At 38.4% G+C, this 12504-nt stretch overlaps 1 protein-coding gene across 1 annotated transcript in view; it reads right to left on the reverse strand.

Moving 5' to 3' along the window:
• The window catches only part of LOC126978381 (E3 ubiquitin-protein ligase MYCBP2), a 191168-nt gene that overhangs the window by 5838 nt on the left and 172826 nt on the right, over positions 1 to 12504 (reverse strand). Inside the window, exons 62-74 of the mRNA XM_050827139.1 lie at positions 12102 to 12251; positions 11601 to 11762; positions 11289 to 11402; positions 9106 to 9209; positions 7616 to 7829; positions 6942 to 7114; positions 6308 to 6491; positions 4845 to 5105; positions 3455 to 3640; positions 2372 to 2479; positions 1158 to 1355; positions 872 to 1030; positions 164 to 272 (exon numbers count right to left, since the gene is read on the reverse strand). Of these exons, the coding sequence (XP_050683096.1) occupies positions 164 to 272; positions 872 to 1030; positions 1158 to 1355; positions 2372 to 2479; positions 3455 to 3640; positions 4845 to 5105; positions 6308 to 6491; positions 6942 to 7114; positions 7616 to 7829; positions 9106 to 9209; positions 11289 to 11402; positions 11601 to 11762; positions 12102 to 12251 (2122 nt within the window). The remainder of the gene's footprint in view (positions 1 to 163; positions 273 to 871; positions 1031 to 1157; positions 1356 to 2371; positions 2480 to 3454; positions 3641 to 4844; positions 5106 to 6307; positions 6492 to 6941; positions 7115 to 7615; positions 7830 to 9105; positions 9210 to 11288; positions 11403 to 11600; positions 11763 to 12101; positions 12252 to 12504) is intronic.

The raw sequence follows: 12504 nt of genomic DNA on the forward strand, positions 1-12504 counted from the left end.
GATCTTAAATATTTGGTTTTTAATATGTTGTCTCCTCTATTAGTACCTACTGCACAAGTCAGCACAATGTGTTCTTTATATTAAATTTGTCTCTCCGAGTTGTTGTTGAGATTGACATTGATTTCTGTTGATGTATATGCCCAGTGAAAAAAAAACAGCTTACCAGTAGGGCATTGCGGCAACGTGTGTCGCGGAATGTTTGTGATTCGCTGGAAGTCGTCGTGGCATGGGTTGCAGAAGTGTGATGTGCCGAAACAGAAAAACACTGCCACCTGCAACCGAACCAGTTAAGAGTAGGTATGTGCTTGCATGTATTGTATTTGACATATAACATGTTCGATGTATTAATCCAGCTAATAATCTATGTGTGAGTCAAACTCAAAATTAGGATATCATCCCCACCATCTGGATGTGTAGCGGTCCTTCACAGTGCGGTTTTCAAGGAGCTTTCTTCCACGTACTACACAGCTGTGGAATGAGCTTCCTTGTGCGGTGTTTCCAGGACGATACGACATGGGTACCTTCAAAAAAAAACGCGTACATCTAAAGGCCGGCAACGCTCCTTTGATTCCTCTGGTGTTGCGGAGGATCACTTAGTACCAGGTGACCCGTACGCTCGTTTGTCCTCCTTTTTCCAGATAATTAGATAGTAATAAAAACGTATAAAATATGTGAATTTTTATAACAACGATAAGACCAAAAAAAGGACGTAACTTATACGTCCTGTACCCTTAAAGGTCAAAAATATTGGAGACCCAAAATTCTGAGCAGCATCATGATTTCGCACGTTTCCTTGATACATAAAATTATAACACTCTGTAGGTAGTTGTAAATATTGATTGTTTATGGCAACGGTGATCTGATTACATACCGAGCAGCAGTAGCGACACTTGTACTCCAGGAAGTCGGAACCGTGTTTGGGACATATCTTTGCGCCGGCCACGTCACTGCAAGCGCCGCACACCAGCTCCTTCGGGTCCCAGGCGCTGTTAGAATCTGCTTCACAACGAGCCAATCCGCCGAAATAGGCCTAAAGAAGATGTGATTATCAGAGATACGAATCAAAAATACAAAACTAAAAATAGCCGATCACTACCAAATATGTTACATTGTTAAATACTTTGTTTTTAAATATAAACCCAAACTCTATAGATTACCTTGCCACACTTATGGCACACGTAGTACGCATAGCGCTCCATAGCGTACAAAGCGGGATCGTTGTCGAAATTGGCCGATGCGGCTCCCGATGACATGCCCTCGTACTCCAGCCGCATGAGTGCTTTGCGATGAACCTCTTCGTACAGCTGACGCACCGGAGCTACTAGCTCTTCCAGAGTCCAGTGGGAAATGTCCTCCTGTACACAAAACGAAATAATTACCATTGATAGCAACATTATAAGACTATTCAAACACAGAGATAGTAGAATATTTACAATTAGTTTTGTGAGCAATTTTGTTGACGACTCTGGTTGGGCATCAACAACCAGACCTCTTAGCCCATAGCTTAGTGACACAGTTCTGTTCCATGGCTACGATAGTATGTACTATGTACTTATACATTTACACATACATTACTACATAACAGAATAATAATATAATGTATTACATATGCATATGTAGCATTCATAGCAGTCCATTCATATAGGCAGCCTTTTACGCCTAACTTGGGATTAACTAAGCTGTTTGAAAGTGCGTTAATTATTATATTACTAGTAGTTGCCCGTAGCATTACCAACTAAAGGTTTTTATCTCAATAAAATGTTTAATATGAGAATAATCATTAACAGAGAGAGTTGTCATACTGAAACATGCAGGGCAAGCCTGTCAGCCATTAAGTTGGCATAGCGACATCCCATTCTCCACGGACGCACGCCAAGAAAGGGAAGATTCGGCAGAAATGTAGGTAAGTAATATATTTGAGCATTAACAGAGAAATCCATTTGTTGCGCTTGTGCCAATGTGTAATGTAGCTGCACGCTGTGTTTGTTTCATCATTTAGAGGTTAGGAGCTAGGTGCTCCTTCAAGAGGTACTCACTCATTACAGAGAGAGCAGGCTTATGAGTGGACCGCGATGTTATGACGTCACGCGGGCATTTTGCTCCGTATAAAATATTATGTAATGCGGTAATATAAATAATTATCTTAACTTCAAATCTACTAACATAATTTAATTCAAACAAACTAGTGTGTTTCTGGGCATTTAAACAATACAGTTCCAGTGATTTGTGGATTTTGTGATATTCAGAAATTGGTCTTTATATTATATCAATATTGCGAAATATTGATAAATTTGAAAGTAAACTGAGACTCGTTAAAATTTTGGTAATTACTATAGTAATGTGAACTTGCAGTAGTTGGGTTTCTTATTACCTTACAGATAGGACACTTTGCGAATGAAAAGGAGATTCGTGGCCCGTTCCATTTGTTCAAGAGCACCTTCCGGCAGCAATGCAGGTGGAAGACATGGCCACATGTTAACTGTAACAAATAAATGATGGACTATCATCGGGTGTCAGGTATCAGCGTCAAAGAAATAATTATGTATTTTGTTGTTTTAAAGTTTTCCTTAATGTGTACCAAAATTTTTTGGCGATGCGAAATTCAGGCTCGCGTCTCTGGAGGTTTTAACCACTATTTTACGATCGTTTTCAATAACGTATCTCTAGTTACGGATAAATTGCTGTCTCCGTTTAATAACAATATCTTAACTATCCATAGTTATGTCCAATATAGTTAAAGTCCTAATAGCTTTATGTCGATAAGTTATTGAAATGTAAGTAAGCGTAAAAGGATAGATTTGTCTACCTCTAGTAAGTTAAACTAAGGGTAGATAGGTAATTGAAAACGTCCGTTAAACGACACATGATCCATCTTGATATTAGTTCAACTCTCCAGTACACAGTTACAGTAATTGATAACCTGCTCAACCCTAATAATTGCATATTGGGAATTTGACATGTCGCTCGTTCAAATATAAACAATTTATATATATTAGGATACAATAGAGGAGATGTTTCAGTGGATGTAAATGTCGAACGAATACGTTTTATGACAACTAACAAAAACTTTATACGGAAGACTTTTTAATTTATTTAATTCATAGAGATCTCCATATATATTATTAGTAAATGTATTAACAACAACACTATGAACTATATTAGTATTATTAGTCAAATATATTTATAAACCAAGAGCTAACTGTATCCAGTGTTTCTGGAAGGAACAGTCAGCTCTGGCAGCAATCATATTTAGGATGCTGTTACTGCTAACACGGAGACGCTTCAACATGGAGACCGCTTTTTTGCGTATTATGACATGGAAACCATCCATATTATATATTAATAGGCCCGTGTCTACCTCGTCTTCACTGTGGTATCCTATAAGTATCGAGTGGTTTGAGTTGACTGGTTGTTTTATGCTGGTGTCGCGATATATTTTTAATTATAATGATACCTGTATGGCAGGCGCAGCTTGCAAGGGATCGGTGAAGCAAATCATGCACATATCGTCGGCGTCTTGCCGCAGCGAGCTCGAATGCGTGCACCCGAACAGACAGGGTAGGCACGTCCGCTCCCCGCGCACGCCTCCGCAGAAGTGCCCGCAACCCAGCGTACGGGAACACGCCTCGCGACCGTGCTCCTGTAGTACAAACCGACCAGATCACAAACACGTTGTAAATAATGTCATCTCTATTCTTGAATACTTGGTTATGCTGAAAAGAATCGGCGGGAAACTCTATCTTTAAATTTAGAATACGTTTTATAAGTGCTGTTCAGGTAAATATATTTTTAATTAAAAAAATATATATATGAAAAAACACTGTATTATAGCAATATCTACACAAATATAAAATTTATGTATGAACGTTTTGAGTACTTTTGACTGTCATGACTTTATTTTTTTTCATTTTGGCTTACTAAATAAAATTTGAACAAAATTAAAATAAAAGTTTACTGTCGCCCCTATTTATTTTTTAGGGAAAAATGCAAATAAAAAGCACAAAAGAGATTTAGTCTATTATGTACTGAAAAAGCTCTCCATAGCAATTAAAATTGTTGTTGTTTATCATAAGAATCAACCAAGATTTTACGAAAACTTAATCATTATTAGCAGATATTTGCACTGCAGCTCGATTTCATATATTATGATCCTTTTAGCAATTCGACGATCAGAAAGTTTGTATGAATGTATGTTTGTCACCCTTTCACGCAAAAACTATTGAATGGATTTTGATGTATCTTTACAATAATATAGCTTATACATCAAAATAATACATATGCTCTAATTTATGTAAATTATATAAAATATAATGATATGTAGGAAAATTATCTGCCAAATACGAAATATTCTGGAGTACGCCGCAAAAACCGTTAGAGTTACACGTATATAATGTATTAAGGAAATGTTTATCTTATAATATAGTCTTACAAAAAAGCCCGCAACAGCATCTTTTATGTGTAGATAAGCCATGATTGCCAAAATAGTGAACCATAAAATACAATAAAATTGATAATTAATTTTAATGCATATTTAGTTGTTTCAAATTGATTCTTATATCAAAATAAACACTGCAAATCGCTTCTGTTATTTAAAATAGATTAACTTTGCCTTTCAAGCTACATCATTTGGACAAATGATTTTAATAGTTACATCGATTACCAACCGAGTGCGCGATACAATGGTGCGGTCCGGCGGCGGGCGAACTACTGAATAGATTTAATTCGAATTTGTAAAATTAACAAGACCGGGACAATATAGGTAAAACAGGCACATATATACATATTGTCACGCCAGATGCAGGCATAATATATATTTTTCTGCTTCATAGCGTAACATAACTTACTTGGCATTGCTGATCGGCGCAAATATTTCCGATGGCGAGTAGTCCAGAATTTCCCTTCGTTCCGCAGAACCTGCAAACACCGGCCACTCCGCTGGATGTGGTCGCATCTTCTTCTTCACGTATGCCGGTATCCATTCCTCGGAACTCTATCAATCCTTTCAGAGTTCGTCGATCAATTAACAATAAGAGCCAGAATAACTTTACACGGGCACAGCTCTCATGTATACCAGCGCGAATAGCGCTCTCCTCTTCTTTACATACCTGTAAGCATTTGTTTTTAGTCTATAATTATCTTATTTTAAATAATAAGGAAGCAATATACACTAAGATCTAAGACAAAAACAATAGATGCTCTCAGCCATAGTTAAAAAGTTCAAGTGGAAATGGGCCGGTCATAAGCACATCTTCAAGATCGTAGATGGACAAGGACAGTTACGTTATGTAAATGCCCATTGGGTAAGCGCTATAGAGGAATAAAATTTGTAATAATGTAAAATTTGAGGTAAAAATAGTCCAAGACCGAGGGAAAAAGAAAGCTTATGCTGACAGGGGTTGTAGTAGAACAAAAAATTAATACCTTCCTTTTTTAAATTTAATTTTTTTTATTTTATTTTAAAAGTTACATTAAGCGTTTCTCCTCTTTGTTTTGGTAGTTAGTAAAACTGGAAATAAAAGGTTTCTTATATTTATTTATTACACAAGTTCACCCAACAACTCAATGTCTTAAAGTATGAAACCTAGAACTAACCTAACAGACCGACAATGTTAATGAGCGTTTGTGTTGTAAGAGTGTACGCGGAGGTGATCAGGTAAGCTCATACGTTGGTTTGTCCTCCTTTTGCAAAAAAAAAAAAACAAAGAGCGGATATGGATGAAAACCGATTTTACTTCACATATTTTAGAATATGGATTGGAGACGGTCGAACTTGAAAGAAACGATTCACAGTGGCACATTATATAACATAGATTATAGAAGTGATATGTATATTATAGAAGGACGATTTTGGATACATAATTCATTACATATTAATAAAAATATTATTAATACTTTGTAATTTCATCAGTTTCTATATGAACAAAGATATGTGCATAGAAGAAGCTTAATGTACCGCCACTTTTGTATGTGTGTACAAAAGAAGGAAATCTTAGGATGCATAGCAAGCGAAGTGAGCTCGGGCCTTGGGATACGCCGCAACTCGGACAGTTAAGTGGAACGCGTCGGCTGGCGATCAAGTATTGAATACCTTTTACCCCCCAACACCTGTCGATACTAGATTTTTACTAACCACGCGAATGGTGATTGGCCGATTTTGATTTGATTTCTTATATATCATAATATATAAGATAAACATGATCTGATTTCTTCAAAATGTATTCCTTCACCTTTCACACTCACGCTCACATTAGTACTTGGCGGGGATCGAACCGGTGCCTTCCGGATCTTAAAATATTACGGTCCTGACCTGTCGCTGGTGCGTCCTCGTAGTTCTATTGAGGTGCAAGAAGCGATCGCACTCTCCGCACAGCGTGCCGCACGTGTGACACTCGATCACGGCGGCTGTGGTACCATCGTCGTGGTTCGCACACAGCGGCTTCGTCTCCGTAAGTGAGTCACGGCTTTGTGAGTCACGTCCGTGATTGTTTACACTGAAAATATTGTTGAAATTAAACTTCTTTAGGAGGAACATTAATAAGAGTGTATAAGAGGATTGGCGATTTTTCCATCGTTAAGTTTACCTAGGTATTGTATAACAAATGTATATCACATTTGCAAGTATATTCTACTCACAAAACGAACATTTTTTAACTTCATGCGGTAACAAGGATAACAAAGATAGTGAAAACACGTCTTCTGCACTTACATTCATTGCGAAACATTTCGCTTGCATTTATATTATAAAATATCTGCAATTAGTCCAGCGGGGTTCGTAAAATAACCCGATTTGCAAAATAAAATGCTCAGTGTAACCGAACGATGCTGAACATATAATTGTGACTGTCTGAATTGGGTTTATAGGAGCCCCTTGTTAAGAACCAATTTTAGATATTTTATGATACACTTATTATAATACAATCGAACATATAAAGAATACTCACTCATTTAAAATTGACGTATCAGACACGCACAGAGAGGCAAGCGCGAGCCATATGGCCGGTTTAGTGATGCAAATTTTAGGACTTCTATTTGCTTCCTCCACATCGGCTATCGCCTTGATGTAGTCAGTCAGCGCCACTCGAGTGGTGAACGCCCAGTCCGCGGATATGACGCCCTGTATAAGATTTATTTATTGCGAAGACAAAAAACAATACACATCTTGACTTACACAATCATTTTAAATTAAAAGTAAATGAAAAATTGATACAAATTAAAAATATTTTTTTTTTTGAAATTTACGTTACAATACGGTAAATTTAAGGTACGCACATATCTAGTTGTGAATAATTAATGTTCAATTACAAAATGCTGCAGGCATTTGTACACAATAGAGGCAAGACGTTTAGAAGGCATGAGAAAATTATTGAAATTCGTGTGTTTTAAATGCTGAACTGATGTTTTCTGTTGTTGAACTAGTGATTTTAAGGCATACGTATGAAACGGAACGTTATTGAGAACCCACTACACTCACCCTGATGAAGGACCTACGAATGGTTTGAACCTAGTCGGTACCCACACTGATAAACCGTGAGTAAAGCCGTGTTTATAAATAACGTTATAATGTCCCATGAAAGTTTTAATAATTTGATTTGGATGCAGAAAGTTCCTTGCATACCTGAGCCATATCAGTGATAAGAGAGGCCACGAGGAGTGCGTGGTGCATCGTGGTCTCGCTCCGCATGAACCAGGGTGCAGAGAGCATGGGGTCGACGCTGTTACCCAACGTCACCGATGGTGTCGACGTGCTAGGGCCAACTGCGCCCTTCACTTTGACTATGACATGAACCGCCTTGGCCATGTAACCGACCAGGTGATCTAGTAGAGTAATTCTGCAAGAAAAGGTTCGAATTGTGTGTGTGTCTCTCTGTGTTACCACCGCAGACTTAGAATTTACTTGCCGACATACGACCTGACATGATGATTTGTCAATGTGTTCCTCGCTAACGCACAATGGTTTACAATTAAATATAATTACGGCCGTTCCCAATATACTATCTACAGATAGAGATAAATTACTACCTTCGACTGTCAGTGATTACCTGTCAATAATCTGAAGCTGTCCCAATATACCCGATAAGTCATTCTTATCGCCTTATATTGCGACGCGTGAAATGCAATTTCCATCCAAACTTTATATCGCTGGTAAGTTATACGTCGTCCCATTGACAGACAGCGTGAAGGATAAGGTGAGTTACTGTCGATAAGTTTATTGGGACGGAAAGGTCAACGATAGTTACAATTTTTATCTCAAGTCAGAGATAGACTGAATATTGGGAACGGCCGTAAGACGCTAAGTCCAAGCGTGGCAACAATAGATTAGCTTTCCTTTTCTATCGTTCGTCCTTACATTACCTATTGTAAAAGGCACGAATGTTTCTCGAGTAACAAAATATTCCCATATACTAAAAACTCAGACGGCAAAAAGTACGTCGCAAAGAGGATGTAAATACTACATAATAAGAGGCGGCTGCCTAAGTAAACATTGTAATTTAGTTTAGTATAAAACGTGCAGTAATATGATACAAGTCTTAAATAGTAGCAATAACAGTATTGCGATTGGGCACGAAGTATAATCCGACTAAGTTTGAAAGCGAACAGTTGCTCAGAACGTAGTGGATTTCTATATATTTATATAGCCGTCATATGTCAATCTGTCAATGACTGCACGTTTCATACAATCGAGTGAATCGCTTTTTTCTTAGAGTTTGCTAGGCTGGTACATTGTTCTTTAGACCCCACCAGACACATTGAGAGTGGAGCGATCACTCCCAGGAAATTTAATTACCTCTACATTACATTGTTACAGTTCTGAAATATTGTGATGAGTAACAGCTTTGGTATAGCGGTTTTAATATTTGCCTTTCAATCGATAGGTTAGGAATATCTTCCTTGATAATTATTTTTGACCACCTGATATTTTGGCCCTCGTCCACGATGAATCGGGTGATCAGTTACCCCATGAGTTATCCTCTCTCTCCTACATATCATACATATTATATAATTTAGATATGAACGATCGAACAAGGCTTAATTTATTTAAAGTGCTACATCTGTCTGTTTGTCAATGACTATCACATCCATATTTTATAATATTCAAATACTTACGCATTTCTAAAGTCCGGTCCCAAGCGGTTATTGCCTTTGTTGATGGCAACCAGCATTTTATCTGGCGGTACTACTGTTATTATTCGTCGGACTAGTGATATCACCTACAAAATTAATTTAATGGTTTATTACCTAAATGATACATAATTTCTATAGTAAATTTAATTATAGAAAACTTTGACTAATATCTGTGTTCTTTAGGCTCTTCCGAGATTCGTTTCTACATCGATACGTAGTAAGACCCACAATAGCACATAAAAGTTACACGTATACAGTATCCGTAGGTTACACTAAAAGTTTTGCGTAACTTAAAAAGCATGTTATAGCCAAATATTATATTTATTGCTTTTCAAAATACTCTCCTTTTACATACATGTTAAACATATTTTCATGCGATCAAACCATTTTTTAAAACAGGAGGACCACAGATCTGAAGGCATGTTTTCTACGTGCTGATTGTACGCTATCACTGCCTCTTCGGAATTGGTAAAACTGAAACCTCTCATCAAATCTTTGCTAGGTCGGGGCTACGAGTAGGATGGGTGAAGAATTTTACTTTTTCGGAAGGTGCTTCTCTCCCAAAAGCATTTTGAAGACGAGCGACACAATCTTGCGGAGAGAGAGAACTTTTAAAATCATAAAAAATCATCACTCTAAATTCTTTTCGACTTAATTCCATTTTCGTTGCTTCCGTAGAACTTTGATGTGTGATAAAAAACAAATGTTTATAATTTTTTTTATTACTAAGAAGGTTGCAACGTATAACATTCGAAATTCAGATAGTTCCGATTAGCTAGAAGTGCAAAACTTTTAGTGTGCCCCATGTAAAGGGTCTTTCAATAGGGTCTTCCGAACTTTTACAGTTGATAGCGGCCATCTTGTTGAAGCTACATCTGTCAAATTGGCTGTCATTTATTCAGTTTGTTTTGCCAAATCACCATGGATGGATATAGCGTTCAACAACACGTGCAAATGATAAAATTGTTTTATCAAAATGGGTGTTCTGTTCGGGCAACGTTCCGCGCGCTTCGCACATTTTACGGGCGCCATAATCGTCCTACCGAGAGGAATATTCGCAGTGTGGTGAATAAATTTGAGTCCACTGGTTCAGTAAACGATCAACCAACACCCGTACGTCGACGAAACGCAAGATCTACCGAAAACATCGCCACTGTCCGTGAGAACATCCAGGTGAATCCGAAGCAGTCGATTTCGCGTCGCTCACAAGAACTCGGCCTTTCACAGACCACAACTTGGCGAATTTTGCGTCGTGACTTGGGCCTGCACCCGTACAAAATTCAACTGACCCAGGAGCTGAAGGTAAACGACCATAGACAAAGACTTGTGTTCTCTGAATGGGCTCTGGAGCAGTTGGCAACTGACCCTAATTTTCATCGAAGAATCATCTTCAGCGATGAGGCCCATTTCTGGATGAATGGGTACGTGAACAAACAAAAATGTCGAATTTGGGCCGATACAAATCCACATGAGATCCAAGAGCGTCCAATGCATCCCGAAAAAGTCACTGTTTGGTGTGGATTTTGGGCTGGCGGCATCATCGGTCCATATTTCTTTGAAAAGGACGTTGGCCAGGCCATCACCGTAAACGGAGAGCGCTATAGGTCGATGATTACCAACTTCTTTTGGCCTTTGGACACCAACGACATGTGGTTTCAACAGGACGGCGCTACGTGCCACACAGCTCATGCCACATTGGACATTCTGCATGAGCGGTTCGATGGCATGGTCATCTCACGTGGAGATGATGTGAACTGGCCACCGAGATCGTGCGATTTGACCCCATTAGACTATTTCTTGTGGGGTTTTCTTAAGTCGCAAGTCTATGCGAATAAGCCACAAACCACAGCGGCCCTCAAAGCCAATATAACCCATGCCATCGGTCAAATTCAGCCTGATTTATGCACCAGCGTCATGGAAAATTGGACATTTCGGATGCGCGCCACCCAGAGAAGCCGGGGCGGACATTTGAACGATGTTATATTCCACACATAATGGCATCGATACGCCTTTCAAACGAATAAAAATTGTTGATGATATCTAACACAAATTTTGTTTTATTTAAATTTGAAGATAGGAAGCCCTTAATGAAAGACCCTTTATAAGCAAAGATATAAGATTCTATGGGTAAGGTTGTGTAATACTGTTGATTGCATGCTGTTTACCTGTCTCTGCACCCTCTCACTGCCCGTGTGTAGGAGAGCAAGCAAGTCTTTGAGCAATTCTGAACGCTGCACCAGATGGGCAAGACCTGCAGGGCTACCACTAAGAGCCAGCAACTGCAAAATAAAATTCACTTTTACTAGAGCATATTAGAGATTAGTAACTGGAATAATCTCTCCTTGGTATAAAATATATGTAATAAGATATTACCGTTTTAAGTAGACATACTACTTAAAAACCTTTACAGAAATAAGCAATTATAAAGTTCTGGAATAATGAAAAACCTTAACAAGAGATCAAGTAGAAAAAGATACCAGAGATAGCATTTCGAAGCAGTAGTTATCCTGGTGATTGTTGAATTTTGGCAGGGGCTCCATAACCCCATCGTTGGATTCGGCGCACATCAGTGCCGTTTCCCAGTCGTCACGCACTCGAGAAGTCTCGCAGCCGATTGCCCATACAATGTGCGACATAACCTGCAGGCCAGAGAAAATGATACACCAACAGGATAAAAGTTACTAATTTCAATGAGGGTTCAACTTGTTGGTGCGTTGTTGTTGTTTGGCTAAAATCATTTACAGCTTATTTTCAAAACAGCCCCCATCTTATGGAAAATTGAAATGAAAAAAAATACTCTCCGGGTTCGATTGTAATCAGTTTTCATGAAATGTTTGAAAACTTTTCCATAAAACTACACAAAAAATTATTTTTACTTTACTATGCCTGTAGCCTTCAAACAATTACAAGCAATATGTTGGCAAATTTTCATCTCAATTGAAAAAACGGTTTGTTCTATACGAAAAAACAGATGTTACCTTCTTTTGCAGAGTTGTAAGGTTATTTCCAGCAAAAAGGATCCCAACAACATGTTCACACAGATCACTATCGTTTTCTGTCGTCTCCTCGGCAACTGCACCTTCGGTTTCGTTCCCAGTTTGCTCCCAATCTAGTAGTTTACCGAATACCTGAATGGAACGCGAAATATTTATTTATGATTATATCAGTGGAAACCCGTAATTGGCTATCATTTATTGTGTAAGTATCTATAGGAATTATATATTATTATTATTATTACCAGTGGGAGGCTCCTTTGCACAGGATGCCGGCTATATTATGGGTGCCACAACGGCGCCTATTTCTGCCGTGAAGCAGTAATGTGCAAGCATTACTGTGTTTTGGTCTGAAGGGCGCCGTAGCTAGTGACTACTGGGCAAATGA

This window comes from Leptidea sinapis, chromosome Z (assembly GCF_905404315.1).
Source record: "Leptidea sinapis chromosome Z, ilLepSina1.1, whole genome shotgun sequence".
Classification (NCBI taxonomy): Eukaryota; Metazoa; Arthropoda; class Insecta; order Lepidoptera; family Pieridae; genus Leptidea; species Leptidea sinapis.